The sequence below is a fragment of the Podarcis tiliguerta genome (genome assembly GCF_965153285.1).
Source record: "Podarcis tiliguerta genome assembly, chromosome: 10".
In the NCBI taxonomy this organism is placed as follows: domain Eukaryota; kingdom Metazoa; phylum Chordata; class Lepidosauria; order Squamata; family Lacertidae; genus Podarcis; species Podarcis tiliguerta.
The window spans coordinates 57,006,947-57,025,960 of NC_139543.1; the positions used below are offsets into that span (position 1 = coordinate 57,006,947).

The 19,014-nt window shown below is 38.7% G+C and overlaps 1 protein-coding gene and 1 long non-coding RNA gene across 44 annotated transcripts in view; one reads left to right on the top strand and one right to left on the bottom strand.

Moving 5' to 3' along the window:
• Positions 1–19,014, top strand: part of CACNA1C (calcium voltage-gated channel subunit alpha1 C) — a gene marked incomplete at its 5' end in the record, with an annotated part of 496,619 nt that overhangs the window by 346,094 nt on the left and 131,511 nt on the right. For 40 of the 43 annotated variants that reach the window (XR_014502586.1, XR_014502587.1, XM_083401690.1 and 37 more), the window contains one exon: positions 16,164–16,254. Coding sequence is in view for 41 of the 43 variants with exons in the window: in XM_083401690.1 (XP_083257816.1) it covers positions 16,164–16,254 (91 nt within the window). Of the gene's footprint in view, positions 1–11,217; positions 11,333–16,163; positions 16,255–19,014 lie in introns of those variants that run through there. The other 3 variants (XM_083401700.1, XM_083401701.1, XM_083401702.1) reach the window with 1 other exon arrangement.
• On the bottom strand, positions 10,876–16,272 carry LOC310659267. Its single transcript, XR_014502687.1, has 2 exons — positions 16,134–16,272; positions 10,876–11,278 (listed from the first exon to the last, which is right to left on the bottom strand). It is a non-coding gene; the product is annotated as an uncharacterized lncRNA (long non-coding RNA).

Sequence of the window (19,014 nt, forward strand, 5' to 3'; positions counted from 1 at the left end):
TAAAACTTTTGCTTGAGTAAAAACTCAAGAGATAAGCCTTGGAGAATGGTGTTAGCTCTTTAGCTAAATGCTTGCATTTCTGAAATCAACCAAATTTATTATAATTTATTTAATATGACTATAGAGTTATTAATTATGAAAAGGAATTAAGATAATAAATCAGAGAAATGTATTTGTGTATCAGACTTCTATCCTACTTTTAAAAAGAGTGCTTTAATACTATTAAGAGAGATTCTGAATAGATTTTCCTAAATTACCGCTGAATCGCCCCACTGAGTGGCTGATGTGCACAAAGGAAAAGATGCAATTGAATTAGGATTAGATATGCCCCTCACCACAGATACAAGGGTAGTAGGGGAAGGTAGCAGGTTTCACTCACATCATAGTGGTGCATCAAAGTGTATCCATTTCCTTTCCACAAACAAATAAGTTGCTGCTTTTCAGTCTTATGGAAAAAAGCAAAGCATTGTATTGGAGACACTCCCAACTTGTAGAAAAGATCTACCAACCAGCCTTAACTGAAAGAGTCTGCACAGAAGTGTACAACTTGTCTATGTGCTCTATGTTACGCACTATAGCTCTCAAGCATACCCACAATATGCTATTGTCTCTCCACATAATGGTGGGAATTAGCTAGTTATATAAAAGGAAGAGATGTGCATGCATAGGTCCCAGGTTCAACTTGTTGCATGTCTAGGTAGTACAGGGAAAATCTGTATGTCTGAAACTGGAGAGCCATCACCAGTCAGTGTAAACTGTAAACAATATTGAGTTAGATGGGCCAATAGTCTGACTATAATAGCCAATAGTCTGACTATAATAGCCAATAGCCTGACTATAACTACATATGGAATGTATAATATTAAAAATGGGAACCCATTATGTTAAACCATGTATACCAAGCACCCAGTTTCAGAGTGTTACTCAAATCCTAGAAGGCTTATGATAGATTGAAGATTGAAAAAGGAATGCATTATGAAGACAGTTATTGGATGGCAGACAGTATTTATGCCTGCTGGATATACAGATAATCAGTGATATAAGATCTACCATTTAAATTCAGGGCTTAATGTCATTTATTGGTCATTAATCTCAAAAAGTAACCAGTGGTATTTTTTGTTTCTGGAAGAGATATTACTTTAAATACTATAATGTTGGTGCCTGAATTTCAACTTTCAGGTTTGCTGACTTACTATCTAAATGCAAACTTGACTCCTACTTTGTCTGCTGAATCAATGCCACAAAATCACACAGTAGTTCCTTAAGTTGTTTGAAATCAAGTCCAGAGAGCTTGTCGGACCACCACCAAAACTGAGTAGGGACAGCAACATCATATTAAGAAGCGCTAGATTAACTGATGGACCACTTGGTTCTGGCAAGGGAATGATGTGATAATGAGGCTTCAGTTCCATACCACACCATACATTAAAACCACATATCTTCCCGCAAAGAATTATGGGAACTGTAACTTAATTACAGGATTCTTTGGGAGAAGTCATACACTTTAAATATATGATGGGGACGAGACCATTTGTTCATGTCAGATTGGCACAGAAGTCAGACGATGAAGAAAATAATCAAGCAGAAGTTGGATACATCTTTGATGGGGTTCTTACTTGCTTCATGTTTGCCGTTTAAATGGTACCTCTTATTTGCAATACTGTTTTCATTTGTAATTAATAGTTAAAGGTGTATTTCAGATGTCGGATTATCTTTTGTTAAAGCTTGGTGAGTTTTACAACCTGAACCTACACATCCAGAAATAGGCACCACTGAGTTCAATACAGCTTAGTTGAAGGGAATTGTGTATAGGACTGCATTCATGCTAATTCTAATAAACAGTGTAACGCGGGCATAGTTGTGGACTATTTGGGAACATGGCTATTGGGGTTATCCTGATGAGCACCTGCACATCATATTTACCACTATGCCATTGCTTAGACTTATAGGGATGTAAAAGAAACACCTCCTCTTATAGGATGCAGTTGAAAACTAGCAAGACTTTAACAGGACTGATGCCCAGAATCACTCAGATCCTCATGTAGTTGAGCTAGAAAAACAATGGAAATCTATGTATCTCCCATCTTAACTATGTAGAAGTGGCTAAGACAGTTCATGTGGTGGTGACAGCTACAAGGGTTTTGGTTGTATATCAGCGCTGTCTGAATCTCAATGGGAATATGATGTAAGTGAGTCTGTATGAAAAAGACAGAGGTTAGAAAAACAGACTGGGGCATCTGATGGAAAGAAGGAGACTGATAAATGGTTCAAACTTTCACAGGAAAAACAGATATGTATTCAAAAGCAACAACAATTTTCTTGGATGGTTTTATAGGATGTTATTGACCTTTTTGGTCACCTTGACATAAAATGATTTGGGAGCAGACGGGTAGAACACCCACCAGGCTTGCTCTTTCTGCATTCATTTGTGGAAGCCAGGGAGCTTCAATGGGGTAATGCTGCTGTTCCCAAATGCCGGTGCCTTAAGAGGTTATATGAAAAATAAAAGGGCTGCTTACTAAAACAGCCCACATTATATTGTTCATGGGCAGTCCCATAGTTAAATTTTAGTTGCTGAAACATGGTATGTATGAGTGTGTGCACGTGTGCATCCAGTTCAGTAGCGTAGTCATTAAGTAGACAGCTACTTTGCTTCTTGGTTTTTGTTCATTAATAGATGTACAGGAAGTGTCAAGGAAAAGTCAGCTTCCTTTTGGAATGGAAGTTCAACATCCATATCTTCTCAAACCCACATTATTCCCCCTCTGTATTATTCAGTTTCCAGGCACATAGCCTGATGGAAAGGAGTTAGAATATTTTGGCTACCCTATATAGCTGGGATATTTGGGGAGCTCTTCTTGTATTAAAAAATAACAGCCAAGGCACAGCAGCAGCAGAATTTGCCTAAGTGAAAATCATGAAATAGCAGAGGTTGGGAGCCAAGCTGTTTATCAGTTCATCTCCTTAGCTCACCAATTTAGCATCTGGTGAGCAGTGCCATCCAGACCAATTCCTTTTGCTCCTCAAGCACAAATACCACAAAACAAAATACAATGTCATGGAATGATTTATTATCTGCCATCAAAAATTGATCGAAGGGGAGAGTGCAACAGTGTCTACTTTTATTTTTTGCCACTGAAGTGGAAAATAATCATTCAGTAACCAAGGAAAGATTAGCTGCAAATTCTAACAATTGTAGGCGTTATGCAAGAGAGCCTGACTAAAGCGCCACAGGAACAGCAGTTACTGTGGTGGTGGAATACACTGTGTGTGTCTTGGGGGAACAGGGGGAGAATTAGACACATGCCAGAACTTTCACAGAGAAGAAACTATTGTCATTACTTGTCACTTAAGGATCCATAATTTATCTCATGCATGCTGACTTGAAAGTAAATGCTGCAGCTGGCACCAATTTTATCTGGGATTAGGGAATGTGTCTTCCTGGTCAAAGGATTTGTCAAAGGACAACTAAACCAATATTGTTGGTCCTACATTGCTTGGGGCTGCATACACACCATTCATTTAAAACTTCCCTCAGCGAATCATGAGAGCTGGCATTTAACTCCTATAGAGCTGAAATTCCAAACACCCTTAACAAATTGCAGTTCCCAGGATTCATTGGAGGAAGTCATGTGCTTTAAATGTGCACAGCCTGGGTATGTGCACAATCTGGATCCTGCCATGGTTTGGAAAAATTAACAATAAGCAATGGAAACAACAGTCACTAATGTTAACATTACTGAAATTCCCAGTGTTTTATAGCTTCTGCAGTATGTGGGCAACTCTTATTACCTAGAGAGAGATTCAACAAGTTTTCAAAATAATTAGGAGCTTATTTTATGTTTCTGGTGCATCTCTCGGGCAGCAGTAACATTGCTTCATTGTTCCATAGTTTTCATTGCCTCTGTGTTCCTCTTCTTCTCTCTCTGTTTCAAAGGAACCTGTGATCATGAAACAAAATGGAAGTTGAAAAAGAAAGCAACAATTTTAAAGTAAAAAATAAAAACTTGTCACCAGCCTTTCATTCTCTTCTCGTGGTTGCTGTCAAGGGAAGGTAAATTCTGTCTAGTTGAATGCAAAATAGAACCAACCAGTGCACCCAAGGATAATAACGACAACGAGGACAAAAGGAGGAGGGAGAGAAGAGTCATTGGCTTGAGAGTCAGGGTCCAGTGCATTTGGGATGATAATTAAATGCTTAAAAACAAACCTGTATTAATATTATAAGATTCTAATTCTAAGGAATCCCATTGCCTGGACTTTGGCTCCAAAAATTTGTAGCCTTTAACTTGTCTATTATTTTATTGTGGGATAGTTCACATATTATCCCAATAGCATGGTAACCTTTGATAAACCAATAAACTCTCCAAGTAAACTGGCTGAGTGGTTACCATCACATGCTGCAAGATTCTATTGCCATTCAAAAAATACAAATTTTCAAAGCATATCAGGCCTGTGCATCACAATAAACTTTAATTTTAGAGAACTACCTAGAAGCTCCAACCTGCCTTTATTTTTTAAAAAAGAAAATTGGTGCTACACCTCTTCTTCTTCTGCATGGAAGGAGAAAGATTGCAGAGTGAGAAACCTTTTCCTAATCCCACCTTAGAAATAAAAGTAAAAGTTGGTTTACAACATACCAAGTCTATTTGATAGTTTATTTTTTAATTTAATTTCTCAAATTAATTTCTCAAATTATTTAACTGCAATTGTCTCTAAGGAGTGCACAAAAATCTCAATACAATGGAAATAAAAATCAGTTAAAATAGCCACATGATTTAGATTTGTTACAAGCACATTTTGTTCTGCCTCTTTGAAATCAGCTGTGTAGGGCCACATGGGGAATTATGCCTCAGGCTGAAGGAGCTGTCCTTAGTGAAAGGATGTATGTTGTTCCAGTTCCTTAATAAAAAATTAAGATGTAAACAACAACCTGATTCATAGCCATACCCACACATAACACATGACAGTGGGATAGTGCACAATTTTAAAGTAGGAAGGGAGTGGAAGTAGAGGCCTTTGGTTAAAGAAGAGCACCTACCCACACATCTGAACTGTTTTTATTCATATTTTTATTCACATTACCACGGCACTGGAGTCTGCTGTACCCCTGCAGCAGAAATAAAATACAGATCTCAGCCACACTTCTCATTCTAGTACAATAGTGTCTTCAGCTGATTTCAAAAGTAGGTATGGTGGTTTAAAATAAATAAACAAATTATTAAATTTATATCCAAACCTTCTTCCCAGAGGGGATCAGGCCTGCATGGGGTGATCATAGGAGAAGACAAAACCTCCATTCTCAGCACACCACTACAGGACCACAAGAACGGCCTTTTCTGCAGACTGTAAGACCTGGGGTAGCAAATACAGGGAGAGGCACTCCTTCGTGTAACTGGGTCCCAATTCATTCAGGGCTTTGTCAGCTAAACATAACACCTTACATTGGGCCCAGCAGCAAACAGGAAGAAAGTGCAATTGCTCTCTTAAACCATCCATGAATGAATACCATGCAAATCTATCCTTTGAAACTATTGCTTGGGAATCTAAAATATAGTATCATCATGATCAACTCACAAAGAACAGAGTCCTGGCAGTAAAAAGCAAAACCCTAGCCTTTGTGTTTCCAGAGAGAATCTTGAAAGAAGCTGTTTGATAAAACCCCCAATCCCAAGTCATATTTACTAGGAGAAGAGAATGATAAAACAGCCTTACCATACATGGCTTCTCCCAAGGAATCCTGGGAACTGCAGCTCCCAGAGCTGCAATCCCCAGCACCCTTAACAAACTACAGTTCCCATAGTTCTTTGGTGGAAGTCATGTGCTTTAAATGTATGATGTGATAATAAAAAAGTTGGAAGAGGGAGTGGTACACAGGAAGGAAAGGAAGAGGACATGGGCATGGACGAAGAGAAAATCCATGGGGAAGAAAAGCAAAGGAAATGAGCAGGGAGGAGAGATGGGTATGGTCGGGAGCTGCAGAGGTAAGGAGGGCTGATATTCATGAAATAACCAGGCGAATGTTGGACTGTACCTTTCTTGGATAATTCTGTTTTCCCCAACCAGGACTTTAAACGTAGACACCTCTTTCTCTGAGAATTTGTCCAGATTAAATCAGTCTAGTGACAAAAATATTTGAAGAATCATGATGAGAATAGCAGGAGATATAGAAGGTTATAAATTAGTTACTTTGACAGCTGTGTGAGGGAAGCTTGCATAACACCTGCCCACACAAGGCCTAATTCAAGGTAATATTAACAGTTCCTCGCTTCTATGAATGCTCCAAAAAGTATTCACAGACTACAAAAAGCGACTACTGCAAACGTATCAAATATGCCTGTTTTTTAATTCCGTTTGGTGCAATTTATCCATTTTCACTGTCTGAAGAGTTGCAGTTAAAATTACATACTTGAAAAGCTTGCTTTAACTAGAAAAAGCATTGTTTAACCTCTTGATTTCAAGCTGAAAACAGTGCCTGTTGCATTTTTCTGCCATATAAGATTTTATGATAATGGCAAACCTGTTAGTAAAACTGCCTGAAGGCACACTCCTGAGGTGTGCTGTGTTCAAAATTACAAATATATTTAGTAGACATAACATTATGTTAGCTGGATGTTAAGAATGCTGAAAGGTATTTTATAATCATTTCAGACTAGTAGCAGGCAGCCTACAGTCTCAATTTAAAAACTTAATGTTAAAAAATTAGTGAAATGTTATATTACCTGGTAATTATATGCACTTGGGAACTGACTTTGGGCCAGAAAATAAATTCAGTGTAGTTATGCTTTTTTGGGATTGCACTAGTTCAGCCTGCAGGTGGGAGAATGCATATTTAAATGTTCCCTTTTCAAAAAAATGTACAAAATTTGCATATTAGGGAGAAAGATTCAGTTTAGCTTCCTGTTCCACCACATGTGCAGGGAGGTTTTGTTTTGTTTTGTTTTTAGAGGAGTCAGGCATGGTACAGTGTAGAAACAGCTTTTTGGGTTTTAAGACTGCTGAATGTATAAACTCAGTCATTTCTTGGAACTCTGATTTTTGATTATTATTTTTGGTAACTGAGGGCTCTTGAGGAAACATGTGTTTCCCCCTCCCCTTTCATTTTTCTTGTTCAGTATGATGATTCAGAAATGATTTAAACCTTCTTTGGGCTTTTGTCTGAACATGTGAGAGTTATAAGTGCTTAGGGGCCAGGGTGTGCATGCAAGCGTATGCATTTAGCATGAAGAACTGAAGGGGGTTTCAGAGTGATCTTGAGATGAAGAATGAAAGGTGGCATCTAAACAAGAAAATGTTGAGGTAATTCAAACTGTTGAGGTCTTCAGTTACCTCACACAGACTAAGTAAGTGTGTGTTCCAGTCATGACAAAGAGGTAAGATTTCTAGATTTCCTAGAAATTACAGTGCACTATAGAACAGTTGGGATGCGGGTGGCGCTGTGGGTAAAACCTCAGCGCCTAGGACTTGCCAATCGCATGGTCGGTGGTTCGAATCCCCATGGCGGGGTGCGCTCCCGTCGTTCGGTCCCAGCGCCTGCCAACCTAGCAGTTCGAAAGCACCCCTAAGTGCAAGTAGATAAATAGGGACCGCTTACCAGCAGGAAGGTAAACGGCGTTCCGTGTGCTGCGCTGGCTCTCCAGATGCAGCTTGTCACGCTGGCCACGTGACCCGGAAGTGTCTGCGGACAGCGCTGGCTCTGGGCCTATAGAGTGAGATGAGCGCACAACCCTAGAGTCTGGCAAGGGGTACCTTTACCTTATAGAACAGTTGGCAATGGAACTGACCAGAGGGAAGTCAAACTTTAATCTTAAATTGTGACCAGGATCTGGTGTGAGATGTAAGCCTTGTTGAATGGATTGCAAACAGTGATCACAGTGCTATCAAACATAACATCTGTAAGTGCAAATAAAATTCAATACAGACACTTTTAATTTCAGAAGAGGAAACTTAACAAACTTACCAGTGAATAGGTCTTAGCAGCAGTGAACATCACCACGTCTTGTGGCAATGAATTGAGTAAGTTTATTCCATAAGTTAATTTTGGACTCGGTTGAAAAGGTCATACCATCTTTTTGTAGCAGTTTATGCTAGTGAAATGTAACAGGAGTTTTGAACCTTTTTAAATTCTTCTACAAAGTATCATTTTACACTCTGTAAGAAATGCCATTACGAATTGTCAGCATACAGTTCCATATAGACTCTAGTGTTCAGTACTGAGATTCATTCACATGGGCAGAAAAGAGGAAAATCATATGTGGCTTCCACACTGGTGCAGCTTTCTACATACTCGGTATAAATAAATGTAGAGTATTTGATTGTTTCCAGGGCACTATGCCACTGCTAATAAATGTGGTACAAAGAAAGTATCCTTTCATATAGATTAATTGATAAAACAAATGAGGACAGCATCTCCATAAACCAAGGAAGATAATGAAACTAGAGTCCTGAGATGAAACAGAAACTCTTTCTGGTGATGAAGCTGATCACAAAATGTAACTTGATTTAAGGAAATTGCTTCACAACTGAACACGAAAACTTGGTTCTGTATTGTGAACAACTGGAAAGTAAATTATGTTTCCTACTTTGAATAATGCCAGTGCTGTTTCTTTGTTGTGTAGAGTCCAAGCAGGAAAATTGTTGCCTTGCTAGAATATGAAAATAACATTACTTGAGTGGCATGGAGAAGAGACATGCATTGAGGATCTTGCAGCTGGTTGGTATGGCTACAGTATGTGTAAGGAGTACCATCCATTGTGGAGAAGATGTAAAGCCAGGCAGGATGAATAAAGCCAAGGATGGCATTATTCCAAAGAGCTACCGGTACACAATGATGTGTAGGGAGGTGGTGGAGATGGAGCCTAGTCTGCCCTGAAGTAGCTGTCTTACACATGGACCTGGTTGAAGGGAGTGTTGTGGTGATGACACATGGTGTAGTTTTGCTGTTGAATATAAATAAGGCTGACACTATAAAATTGGCTGGGTGGGTCATGGGCAGGATTTGAAATATAAGCAGTGGATTACTGAAAGAACTAATAAAAGTGAAGTTCAGATAATAAAACACATGTATTGTAAAACAGCTAATAAAAAGTAGCAAAAAACAAACACCAGGAAAGGAGGGGTGGGAAGAAGAAATTTATGTTGAAAAATGTATATGAACATAAGGGACCTCTGAACGGGAGGTGTCCAATTTTGATTGTCAAATCTGTCCCCTGTGCAGTTCGCTTACTGGCTCTATTCCGTTCCACAAGAGCTCCAGCAAATATCATGTACAGCCACATGTTACTGTTAGTGCTTGTGATTTCACAACTAAAAAATCCCGTAAAATGTTTGGTGATGAGATTATCATAGGACTGATGTGCAGGGTTTTTGAACCAATGTTACTGTAGTAGCTGAGGTTTTTATTGTATTTTTATTGTATCATATTTTTAGGAAGGAAACAGCTGGTTCCAATTAACTGCTGATACACGCCCCCAGAAAGTGTGCCCCTAATAAAACATGACTATCAAGAAATCATATTTTTTTTACATTAGACCCAGTTCCTCCAGTAATACTTAAAGGCATGTTACAATATAAAAAATATAAAAGCAGAAAACATTTTAAAATGCAGACCCAAATATGACACTTAAAAGCAAACAATAAAAACCAGGAACGGCACAGCAGTTGCAGGAGAGCAATTTAACAGCAATATTTGCACAACCATTATATTTTAATGATTTGATTTTACTCCTAAACAATGCTGCTATGTTTTGTTTTGTTTTTCAGTTTTCTATTCTTAGGAATGTTAAACTCTAAGGGTGGTATTCTACACAATTCTACACACTATGTGTACTCTTACACAAGTAGATAATGTATTTTTAATATAAGCCCCACAGGAAAAGCGTTTGTAGCAGCTATGTACAAAGCCTTTGTCAATATTATTTTTGGGAAACTGACCAGTTTAAAATCTGCATAGAAGATGGTTGGGGGTGAGGAGTATTGATGAAGAAAAGTGGGAATGGCTATGGAGAGTGAGTCTTTTTAAGACCATCTCTACTAGCGAATTGGCTTTAAAAATGCACCATAGATGATGATATTATTCTTCTATAATGCTTTGCCACTTTACTTCCAGATCATTTCCTTTGTGCTGGAGGGGATGCAGGAACAAGGGTTAGGGTACCTTTTTCCATTTGTGGTGGGAGTGCCCGCTGGTGGTGCAATTTTGGTTAACGAGTTTTGCAGAAAAAAGTAAGATCATCAGGGACCAGATTCAGTTATCATAAGAACATGGTTTTTCTTTATTTACTCAAGGGAGTAAATGAAGAATTTAAAGCAAAAGATCTGTTAATAGTTTTATTAATAGCTGTTCATCATACAGAGTTCAAAAATGGAATACTTTATCTGATATCAACATTATGAACAGATGGAACAATGTATGGAATTTAGCCCTTCAAGAAAAACCTATACGATAATCTTTATTGTCATTGTCCCATACAGAACAACGAAATTGAAAAAATCTACATCAGACATTAAAAAACCCACAAGCCTGCTATCCCAGCTATCCCAACCTGGTTAGCCCCTAAAAACTCTGATACCCCGTAATTGAATACAATATACTCACATAAAGACTACCTTTATGTAGTTACATTACCAGCTCATAACAATGATCAAGGCACTGAACAATATAAACATTTAAACCTCATGAAACCATAAAAGCTGACTAGGTCATTCTTAGCAAACTAACTGAAATCAATGGAGTTATGTTAGTCATGGCTAATTTAAGCCTAGTGATTTCAGTAGGTATCATCTGAGTATGACTTAGTTGGATACCATCCACAGAAAGCCAGTGTTGTGTAGCAAAAGTCAAAATAAGCTAAAACACATTAGATATTCCCTATATTGGATGACATAAGCAAGTTTAATGTAAGTTTTAGAGATGCTTCCAGAAGCAGCAGCTGCATACTCAGTAGTTTATTATCTTGGTGTCTTTGTGGCTTCAGTTCAACCAGTGTTTCTGGCATTCCCTGGCTTCAGGTGTAATGCATATGAGAACACTGAAGAGGATGTTTAGCAGATACTGACGACCCCTTCTGTTGTAATGTTTCACTCTTCCATATTCCTTTGTTTTCATTCTGCATTCTTAATTCCCATGATGAGAGATAAGAGGTGGCTGTCCTACATGTAAGCTGAGTTCCTTGTTTCTTTTTCTTTTGACCGTTCCCGGCTGCATGTTCTCTGTTGATGTCTTGTTCCTGGTACTTGACCATCTTGTCTGTGAAAGAAAACGCTCCAGCTGGCTTGCCTGATAAGAAGAAAGGAAAGTTTGCTTGGTTTAGTCACTCCACAGAAACTCATGGTAACGTTCCAATGTACTCTGTGTCCATCCTTTATGTGTACGTGTATGTTTCTGTGTAGTAACTGTGTAGTCTGTTGGTGCATGTCTGTGTCTTTCTATAGCTTCTGCAGCATTGTGCACTTGTGTATAAGGTGTCAATGAATAGACTTTATTTGCGTAGCCAACAGGCCATAGCATGTGTATAAGATGGTAACTTTTTGGATCAACCTTTTCTTCCTGATGTCATCAAAACTGTATCCCATGCTGCCTCCAAGAGCTCCATCTAATGTCTTACATCCCCAAATAATTTCATTTTGTGTCCCAGGGTCAACCATGTGATAAAATGCTAACCTGAGAATATTTTTCTTTGAATGCTTCTCCCACAGCAAGTGAATATTTCATTATTCCTTAGGTGACTTATTTGAGCAGACAGGTAAAATAAACTTATTGGAAGGTATTGGCATAGGGAGTTAATAGCAAGCTACGATGTTCTAGATGTTTAATTTTTTCTAAAAAGAAGATTGTACAAAATATTAAGTATAAAAAGAGAAGGCACTATTATCAGTTTTGTTGGAGGAGTAAAGGCTGCTGATATATTCACCAAGCTTTGCTGCTATATAATCTACATTCAGTTTTATAGGATTCACCCTCCTTCTCCCACGTAGTTCCATGGTTGTTGCACAGCCTACACTCTTTAGGCTCAGCCACACTTTGTTTGTGCTGTGATTTCTACTTATAATTCCCATAAGTTCCCTTTTTTCTTTTTCTTTTCTTTTGGGGGGGGGGGTCCTACCGCTTTCCCTGGGAAAACCTGTGGTTTACTGCTGAACTGGGGTAAATGTTGATTGGCTTTTCTGCAGATTCAGCAGTAAACATTGGCTTTTCCTAGGGAAAGTGGCAGGACAAAAAAAAAGAACCTCTTGGACTCATGACTAGTAATCACAAACAGAAGTATGGATGAGCCCTGTTTACATTTACACAGGTAGACATACTGTTTTTAAAAGCTGAATATCTTACCATGTGTTGCTGGAGGGGTGGGGTGGGACTTATATCATTTTAACCACAAAGAAGATTATTGCATTCAGCTAATTAAAGTCATTAATATATTTTTATACAGTCTCTTATTAAATAATTTCTGACTACCATCAAAAGAAAACAATAGAACCTGATGAATGGACGCAAAACATTTTGATTATGTTTTTGTTTTTGACAGTCTTCTTCGAAAGTGGTAGATAAAAATGTTTCAAAATATTTTCAGTGTACTGACATTTTTTTAAAAAAGTTTTGAAGGAAATATCAGACTTTCTAAAGCCCAACTTTTCAGCTGGACCAGAAACAAAAGGTGACAGCTCTACTTTTCTCCCTGTTGTGCAAGAAGGTGATTGTGTGGATGAATTATTAGAATAAAATAATGTTTGGTGACATCTTGGATAACTTTCAACAATACAGGGCATGCCATAAAACCTCATAAAGTTGTATAAAGTTCTGTGGTCTGAGGGGCTGCCAAATCATCTGTCCAAACACATTGTGTCACCCCTGAGTAGTATAGATAGTATAGTAGTATAGTATAGATAGTATAGTAGTATAGTTCATTTTGGGTACTTTATTTGGAGAGCAGAAAAATATTAGGTGAGAAAATTGCAGCACTATGGATATAGATTGAATATGGTTAATTGAAATGGTGGAAGATTCAGGACAGACAGGAGTAAGTAAGCACTTCCTCACACAGCACACAGTTAAAACTATGAGATTTGCTATCAGAAGATGACCATCAACCTGGACAGCTCTTGAAAGGAATTAGACAAATCCATGGAGGATAAGGTTATCAATGATTACAAAGCAATGATAGCTATATTACCTCCAGTATCAGAGGAAGTGTTTTCTGAATACCAGTTGCTGTGAATCAGGAATTGGAGTGCTTTTGCACTAGTCATCAGGTTGGCCACAGTGAGAAAGAATGCGGAATAATATAGGCCTTTGGGCTTATCCATAAGGGCTCCTCTTATTATCTTATAAGGTGGGGGGAGGGGCTTATTGGGTTGTTGCTGCTTTTATTTTGAGTATGTATTTTGAGGTTTTATATTTTGATTTTATTCTATGAACCACCCTGAGACCTGCAGATATAGGGTGGTATATAAATTCAATAAATAAATAAATTCTTATCCTGTTCTATGACCAGTGCTGGATGACACATTGTATGCATCCTTCCAGCAACTCCTACAGCCAAGCTGGTGCCAAATGTATTTCTCTGCTTTCCTTTGGAATATTGGGATAAGAATAAGAGGGAATATTGTTGTTTGGACAGGCCAGGACCTGTGACAATCCGGGGAGGTCACTTCAGTGCTGCTAATGCAGCTGTTTGGACCCTGGAGGCACACTTCATTGTCTGTCAAGACAGATGCCAACATTTGCTTAGGGTGTTTACGATTATTTATTTATTTATTTATTTGATTTCTATACTGCCCTTCATCCAAGGATCACAGGGTGGTTTGCAATATAAAAACACAAAATACATGCTATAGTAAACAAAAACAGTAAACCCCCTTCCCCCGCAGCTTAAAAGGCCATAGATTGCTTTATTATCCAAAGACCCAGGAGATAATATGCATAATAACAGTTAAATTTATGCTATGCTGGCTATCTAAGTGCTCTACTAAAGTCTGTAATTTTCATCAGGACCCATATTTTTAATTAAGCAAGGGCTTAAGGGCAACCACATTTTTTTGCACTCACACACTCACTTCACAAGTCAAAATATTATGGGCTAAGGGCTCGTTACTGCTCTCTTCCCTGGTTTGGTTTAAAGAGCCCATTGCCTGTACCTTATGACTAGTGTGGGAGAGGTGCATCATGGAATAAGTAGATTTTTGTGTCTATGGGGAAGATGCTAGGCTCTAGTGGCTGAATCACCCCTCAGAAAAAGTAGTCATTCCTTACTTTAGAAAGACAGTATTAAAGATTTGGTTTAAATTTAAAAGAGCAACATAAAAAGACCTGCCATGGGCAAACAATTGGTTGTAAAGGTCACAGATCCCTGACAAGCTCACTATTCTGAAAGATAAAATAATATGGAGTAATGCCTTGATATCATAATTCTGCTTTAACATTATTTCTGTACTTCATAATCTTTCACATATATAATTTATCTTTCAAAATATATTCAAGTGACCTACAGAAGTTCACTTCCCTGCAGGTATCTTGAGGATTCTGCAAATACCCTCTGCATCCTCCACATCAGGATGTTGTGTTTCATTAAGTCTTCTATTCAAGTTATACAGGGCCTGGAAATGCACCAAATAGCCTATTGTGAAACATTCACAATTGTCTTCTAGAAAAGTATTTGTGGGACTCATATCATTCAACTTTATTATGTTAACTCATCTGAATTGTTCATAGTGTCAAGAAGCCTTAAGATTCAGAATGATGACACACTGATGTGGAATGTAGGAGAAAACATTACTTCTGCTTAGCTTCTTAACTGTCCTCTTTTGATTTTATTAGAAATAGTCAGTGGCTGTAACCCGGTTAAATTTCATGTATGTTTTACACTCCCAAACTTATGTAACTGTAATGTATAGAGAACAAATCTTGTGTTATAACACTTGCTAATGGGTTACTCCCTGACCTGAGGTGGGTTGCAAAATGAGCAAGAAACAGCTTGTGTAAGTGAACTAATTCATACAATCCTTCCAGAATATAGTTTCATTTCAACCTGTGTTAAAATGGGTGTATGGTGAAATGGTCAACTTTTTCTTCTCTATGCATATAAATTACATGCAAACTTTGTGACAAACTCAAAAGGGGAAGAAACCTCACTGGCTTATCACTGGCTGACTAGTGACTATCCAGGTAGTGGGTTGATTCATAATGTGTATACAACCATGTTTACCTGCATCCTAGCTTCTCAAGACTATTGTATGAATCAACTCTAAATATCCTTTTTCACATTTGTGCTCTGCACCTAGATGACATGCTTTGGATGTTACCTGCCCTGTCCAAATCATCAAGTGTTGAATAGAAGCAAAAGCTTTATACTGTATTTACTTTCTGTCTATATTTAGGGTGAATTGCTTGAGCCATAAGTGTGATTGTTTTACAAAATGCCCAGCGTGTAAGGCAACCACAAAGCTTCCATAGAGGGTAGAGTGATAGTATGGTACATGTTGACTAAATTACCCAATGAAACAATAAAATAACTTGCTATTCCACATGCAAAGCAATGTGTGCATTTATTTAACTAACATCTCAGTATGCCAGGATGGTTGTGTGGATTGTTCCTAATTTTGCATCCTAGAATGTTAGGACAACATTGCCCTAGTGCTCTAGCATTGTAGTTATTCACAATCACTTTTTAATTACCTTGTCTCTGGCTTTTCCTCAACACAGCTCTTTTGTTTTTTGCTCATTTCCTGCCCATAAAGCATATTCCTGTTTGGACTGTGCACTGTTCTTTAAATCAGGAATTTAAAGAATAAAAATAAAAAGCTTATATATGGAAAGACAGTTGTGCACAAAAACAGATCAAGGAAAGCAGAATGGGGGGGGGGGTGTCTGTGTGACTTTTTTTGTGTGGAAGTTTAAAGTTTAGGGGGCTGTGCCAGATGGAAATGTCAATAAGAGGTATCTTTGTGGGATGTAAAAATAGTTCAGGAAATTTGTATCACATTGTTTGAAACAAACAGGTTAAAATTCAGGAAAATGTTATCTTAGGGCTTTTCCTCTGGTCACAATTCATTTTCCTTATTAATTTATGCTTTTTTGCTAAGCAAGCACCTTCACTGCCAGGAACTGCACATTTGTGTATTGCAGACCAATTACTGACCTTCTATTTTCATTCCTCTGATCCATGTAGTGAGCATGCCCACCAGTGAGACAGAATCTGTGAACACTGACAATGTGGCTGGAGGAGATATTGAAGGAGAAAACTGTGGAGCACGGCTGGCGTGAGTTTAACCATATTTATGCTTGTGTCTTCCTTATTCCACCATGGAGTCTGACGGATAGTTAAAGAGTAAACCTTAAAGACTTTCATCATAGAATCATAGAGTTGGAAGAGACCACAAGGGCCATCGAGTCCAACCCCCTGCCAAGCAGGAAACACCATCAGAGCACTCCTGACTTATGGTTGTCAAGCCTCTGCTTAAAGACCTCCAAAGAAGGAGACTCCACCACATTCCTTGGCAGCAAATTCCACTGTCGAACAGCTCTTACTGTCAGGAAGTTCTTCCTAATGTTTAGGTGGAATCTTCTTTCTTGTAGTTTGGATCCATTGCTCCGTGTCCGCTTCTCTGGAGCAGCAGAAAACAACCTTTCTCCCTCCTCTATGTGACATCCTTTTATGTATTTGAACGTGGCTATCATATCACCCCTTAACCTCCTCTTCTCCAGGCTAAACATGCCCAACTCCCTTAGCCGTTCCTCATAAGGCATCGTTTCCAGGCCTTTGACCATTTTGGTTGCCCTCCTCTGGACACGTTCCAGTTTGTCAGTGTCCTTCTTGAACTGTGGTGCCCAGAACTGGACACAGTACTCCAGGTGAGGTCTGACCAGAGCAGAATACAGTGGCACTATTACTTTCCTTGATCTAGATGCTATACTCCTATTGATGCAGCCCAGAATTGCATTGGCTTTTTTAGCTGCCGCGTCACACTGTTTGCTCATGTCAAGTTTGTGGTCAACCAAGACTCCTAGATCCTTTTCACATGTACTGCTCTCAAGCCAGATGTCACCCATCTTGTATTTGTGCCTCTCATTTTATTTTATTTTACATTTCTCCCTGTTAAAATTCATCTTGTTTGTTTTGGCCCAGTTCTCTAATCTGTCAAGGTCGTTTTGAAGTGTGATCCTGTCCTCTGGGGTGTTAGCCACCCCTCCCAGTTTGGTGTCATCTGCAAATTTGATCAGGATGCCCTTGAGTCCATCATCCAAGTCATTGATAAAGATGTTGAATAAGACCGGGCCTAAGACAGAACCCTGTAGCACCCCACTAGTCACTCTTCTCCAGGATGAAGAGGAACCATTGAATTTGCATTGCCAGAGACTCATTCTTCTTAAATCAGAATGAGAGAACATTTTGAATTAGATATTCCCTTCCAGGTCCTAGTCCAGCACTCTAATCACTATGTCACACTGGTGTTCTGGAATTAGATATTCCCTTGTTCTAGAACTTCAGAGCTTCCCATAGAACATTATTTGTATCACAAAATAGCTGCTACTTTGCATAGAACAGAGTCCAACTTTCATTGTCATCCATTTATACTTGTTTTTTATTTGAAATACATAAATATGGACTCTGAGAAGAGCTGTGTGAGATTATGGCTTCTGAGAGTGCTTTTCCTGTGATAAATTTCCCACGCAGCTCACTCTGCAGGGTGCTTTCAATACGCCTTTCAGATTGCTTTTGACACTGTAGGAAAAATTAAAAGGACACTGAATGCCAAACCTCACTTTTCTGTCCCACGTCCCATAGTGTCTTTTATTGAGCAATGTAAAATTCAAACAATGGTGGCACCAGAACAGTACATTGGGGTCAATGAAGGGGCAAGGTGTGGTTTGGGGTGAGGGGACAGGCTATTATAATATAATAATAATAATTTATTATTTATACCCCACCCATCTGGCCGGGCCTCCCCAGCCACTCTGGGCGGCTTCCAACAAAATATTAAAATACAGTAGTGCATCAAACATTAAAAGCTTCCCTAAACAGGGCTGCCTTCTGGTGTCTTCTAAAAGTCTATGTCTCATGTCTAATATTTCTGGAAGAAAAATAATGGTATATTTCATATTAAATATATAAGTGTGAACTGTTTGTCTGAAGGGTGCTTGCCCCCGCTCCAATTTCCTTTCTGGCACTGCCCATGGGCATGAAAGGAAGTGTGTTATTTTGAAGTCTGCACCATGTTTTCTGTTAGCTCCAGAATACCAAAATGTAGAGCAGTTCAAAACCAGGTTATTGACTCTCCACGGGTATCCTCCAGATAAGGCTATTTTGTTTGATAACTCTTCTATGCGAGTTACACAGGAGACTTGGGTAAGGTGTAAAAGGAGGAAGGTTTGGTTAGGTATAAAGGAAGCAGGTTTGGCAATGTGGTGTTGGCAGGGCGGTGGTCGGTTAGTGAGCAAAGCAAACAGGGACACCAGCCCCTAGTATTGATATTTGTGGTGGCTAGGGGAGGTCCTGAAAACTCAATATTTTCCATGAGTTTGCCCTAAATATATCACCAGAAGGGACTTCTGCCATCAAGAACATGGCCCAGAATCCTCTCTCCTAGATTCATTTCCAAACAAGATTTGGTGACTCAATTCTGCTGTTGTGTTAAATCCCATGACAACAGCAAAACTGCACAAAGAACATTTTTTTTGGTCATTTTAGAATTACTTTTTGTTGCCTTAAAATCCATGACGTTGATGGGAAGAGTTGAGTAGTGGAGGAAATATGTCTTCATCATATCTTTGTAAGAATCGCTTGGGGGAAATTAGGCTATCTTCTGAAAAGTATGGACACTCTCTATGGAAATATTCAATGTATGAGCTCAGGATTACTTTTTGCAGTAACAAGTAGCTTCCTATAGGTAAATAAATATATAATTGAATATTTGCTTCTGTGGTGCCCCCACAGTATTCAAGGACATACTGCTTCTGAACCTGTAGTTTCTACAGAACCATCATGACTAAAATACATTGAAGGACTATATCTTCCATGA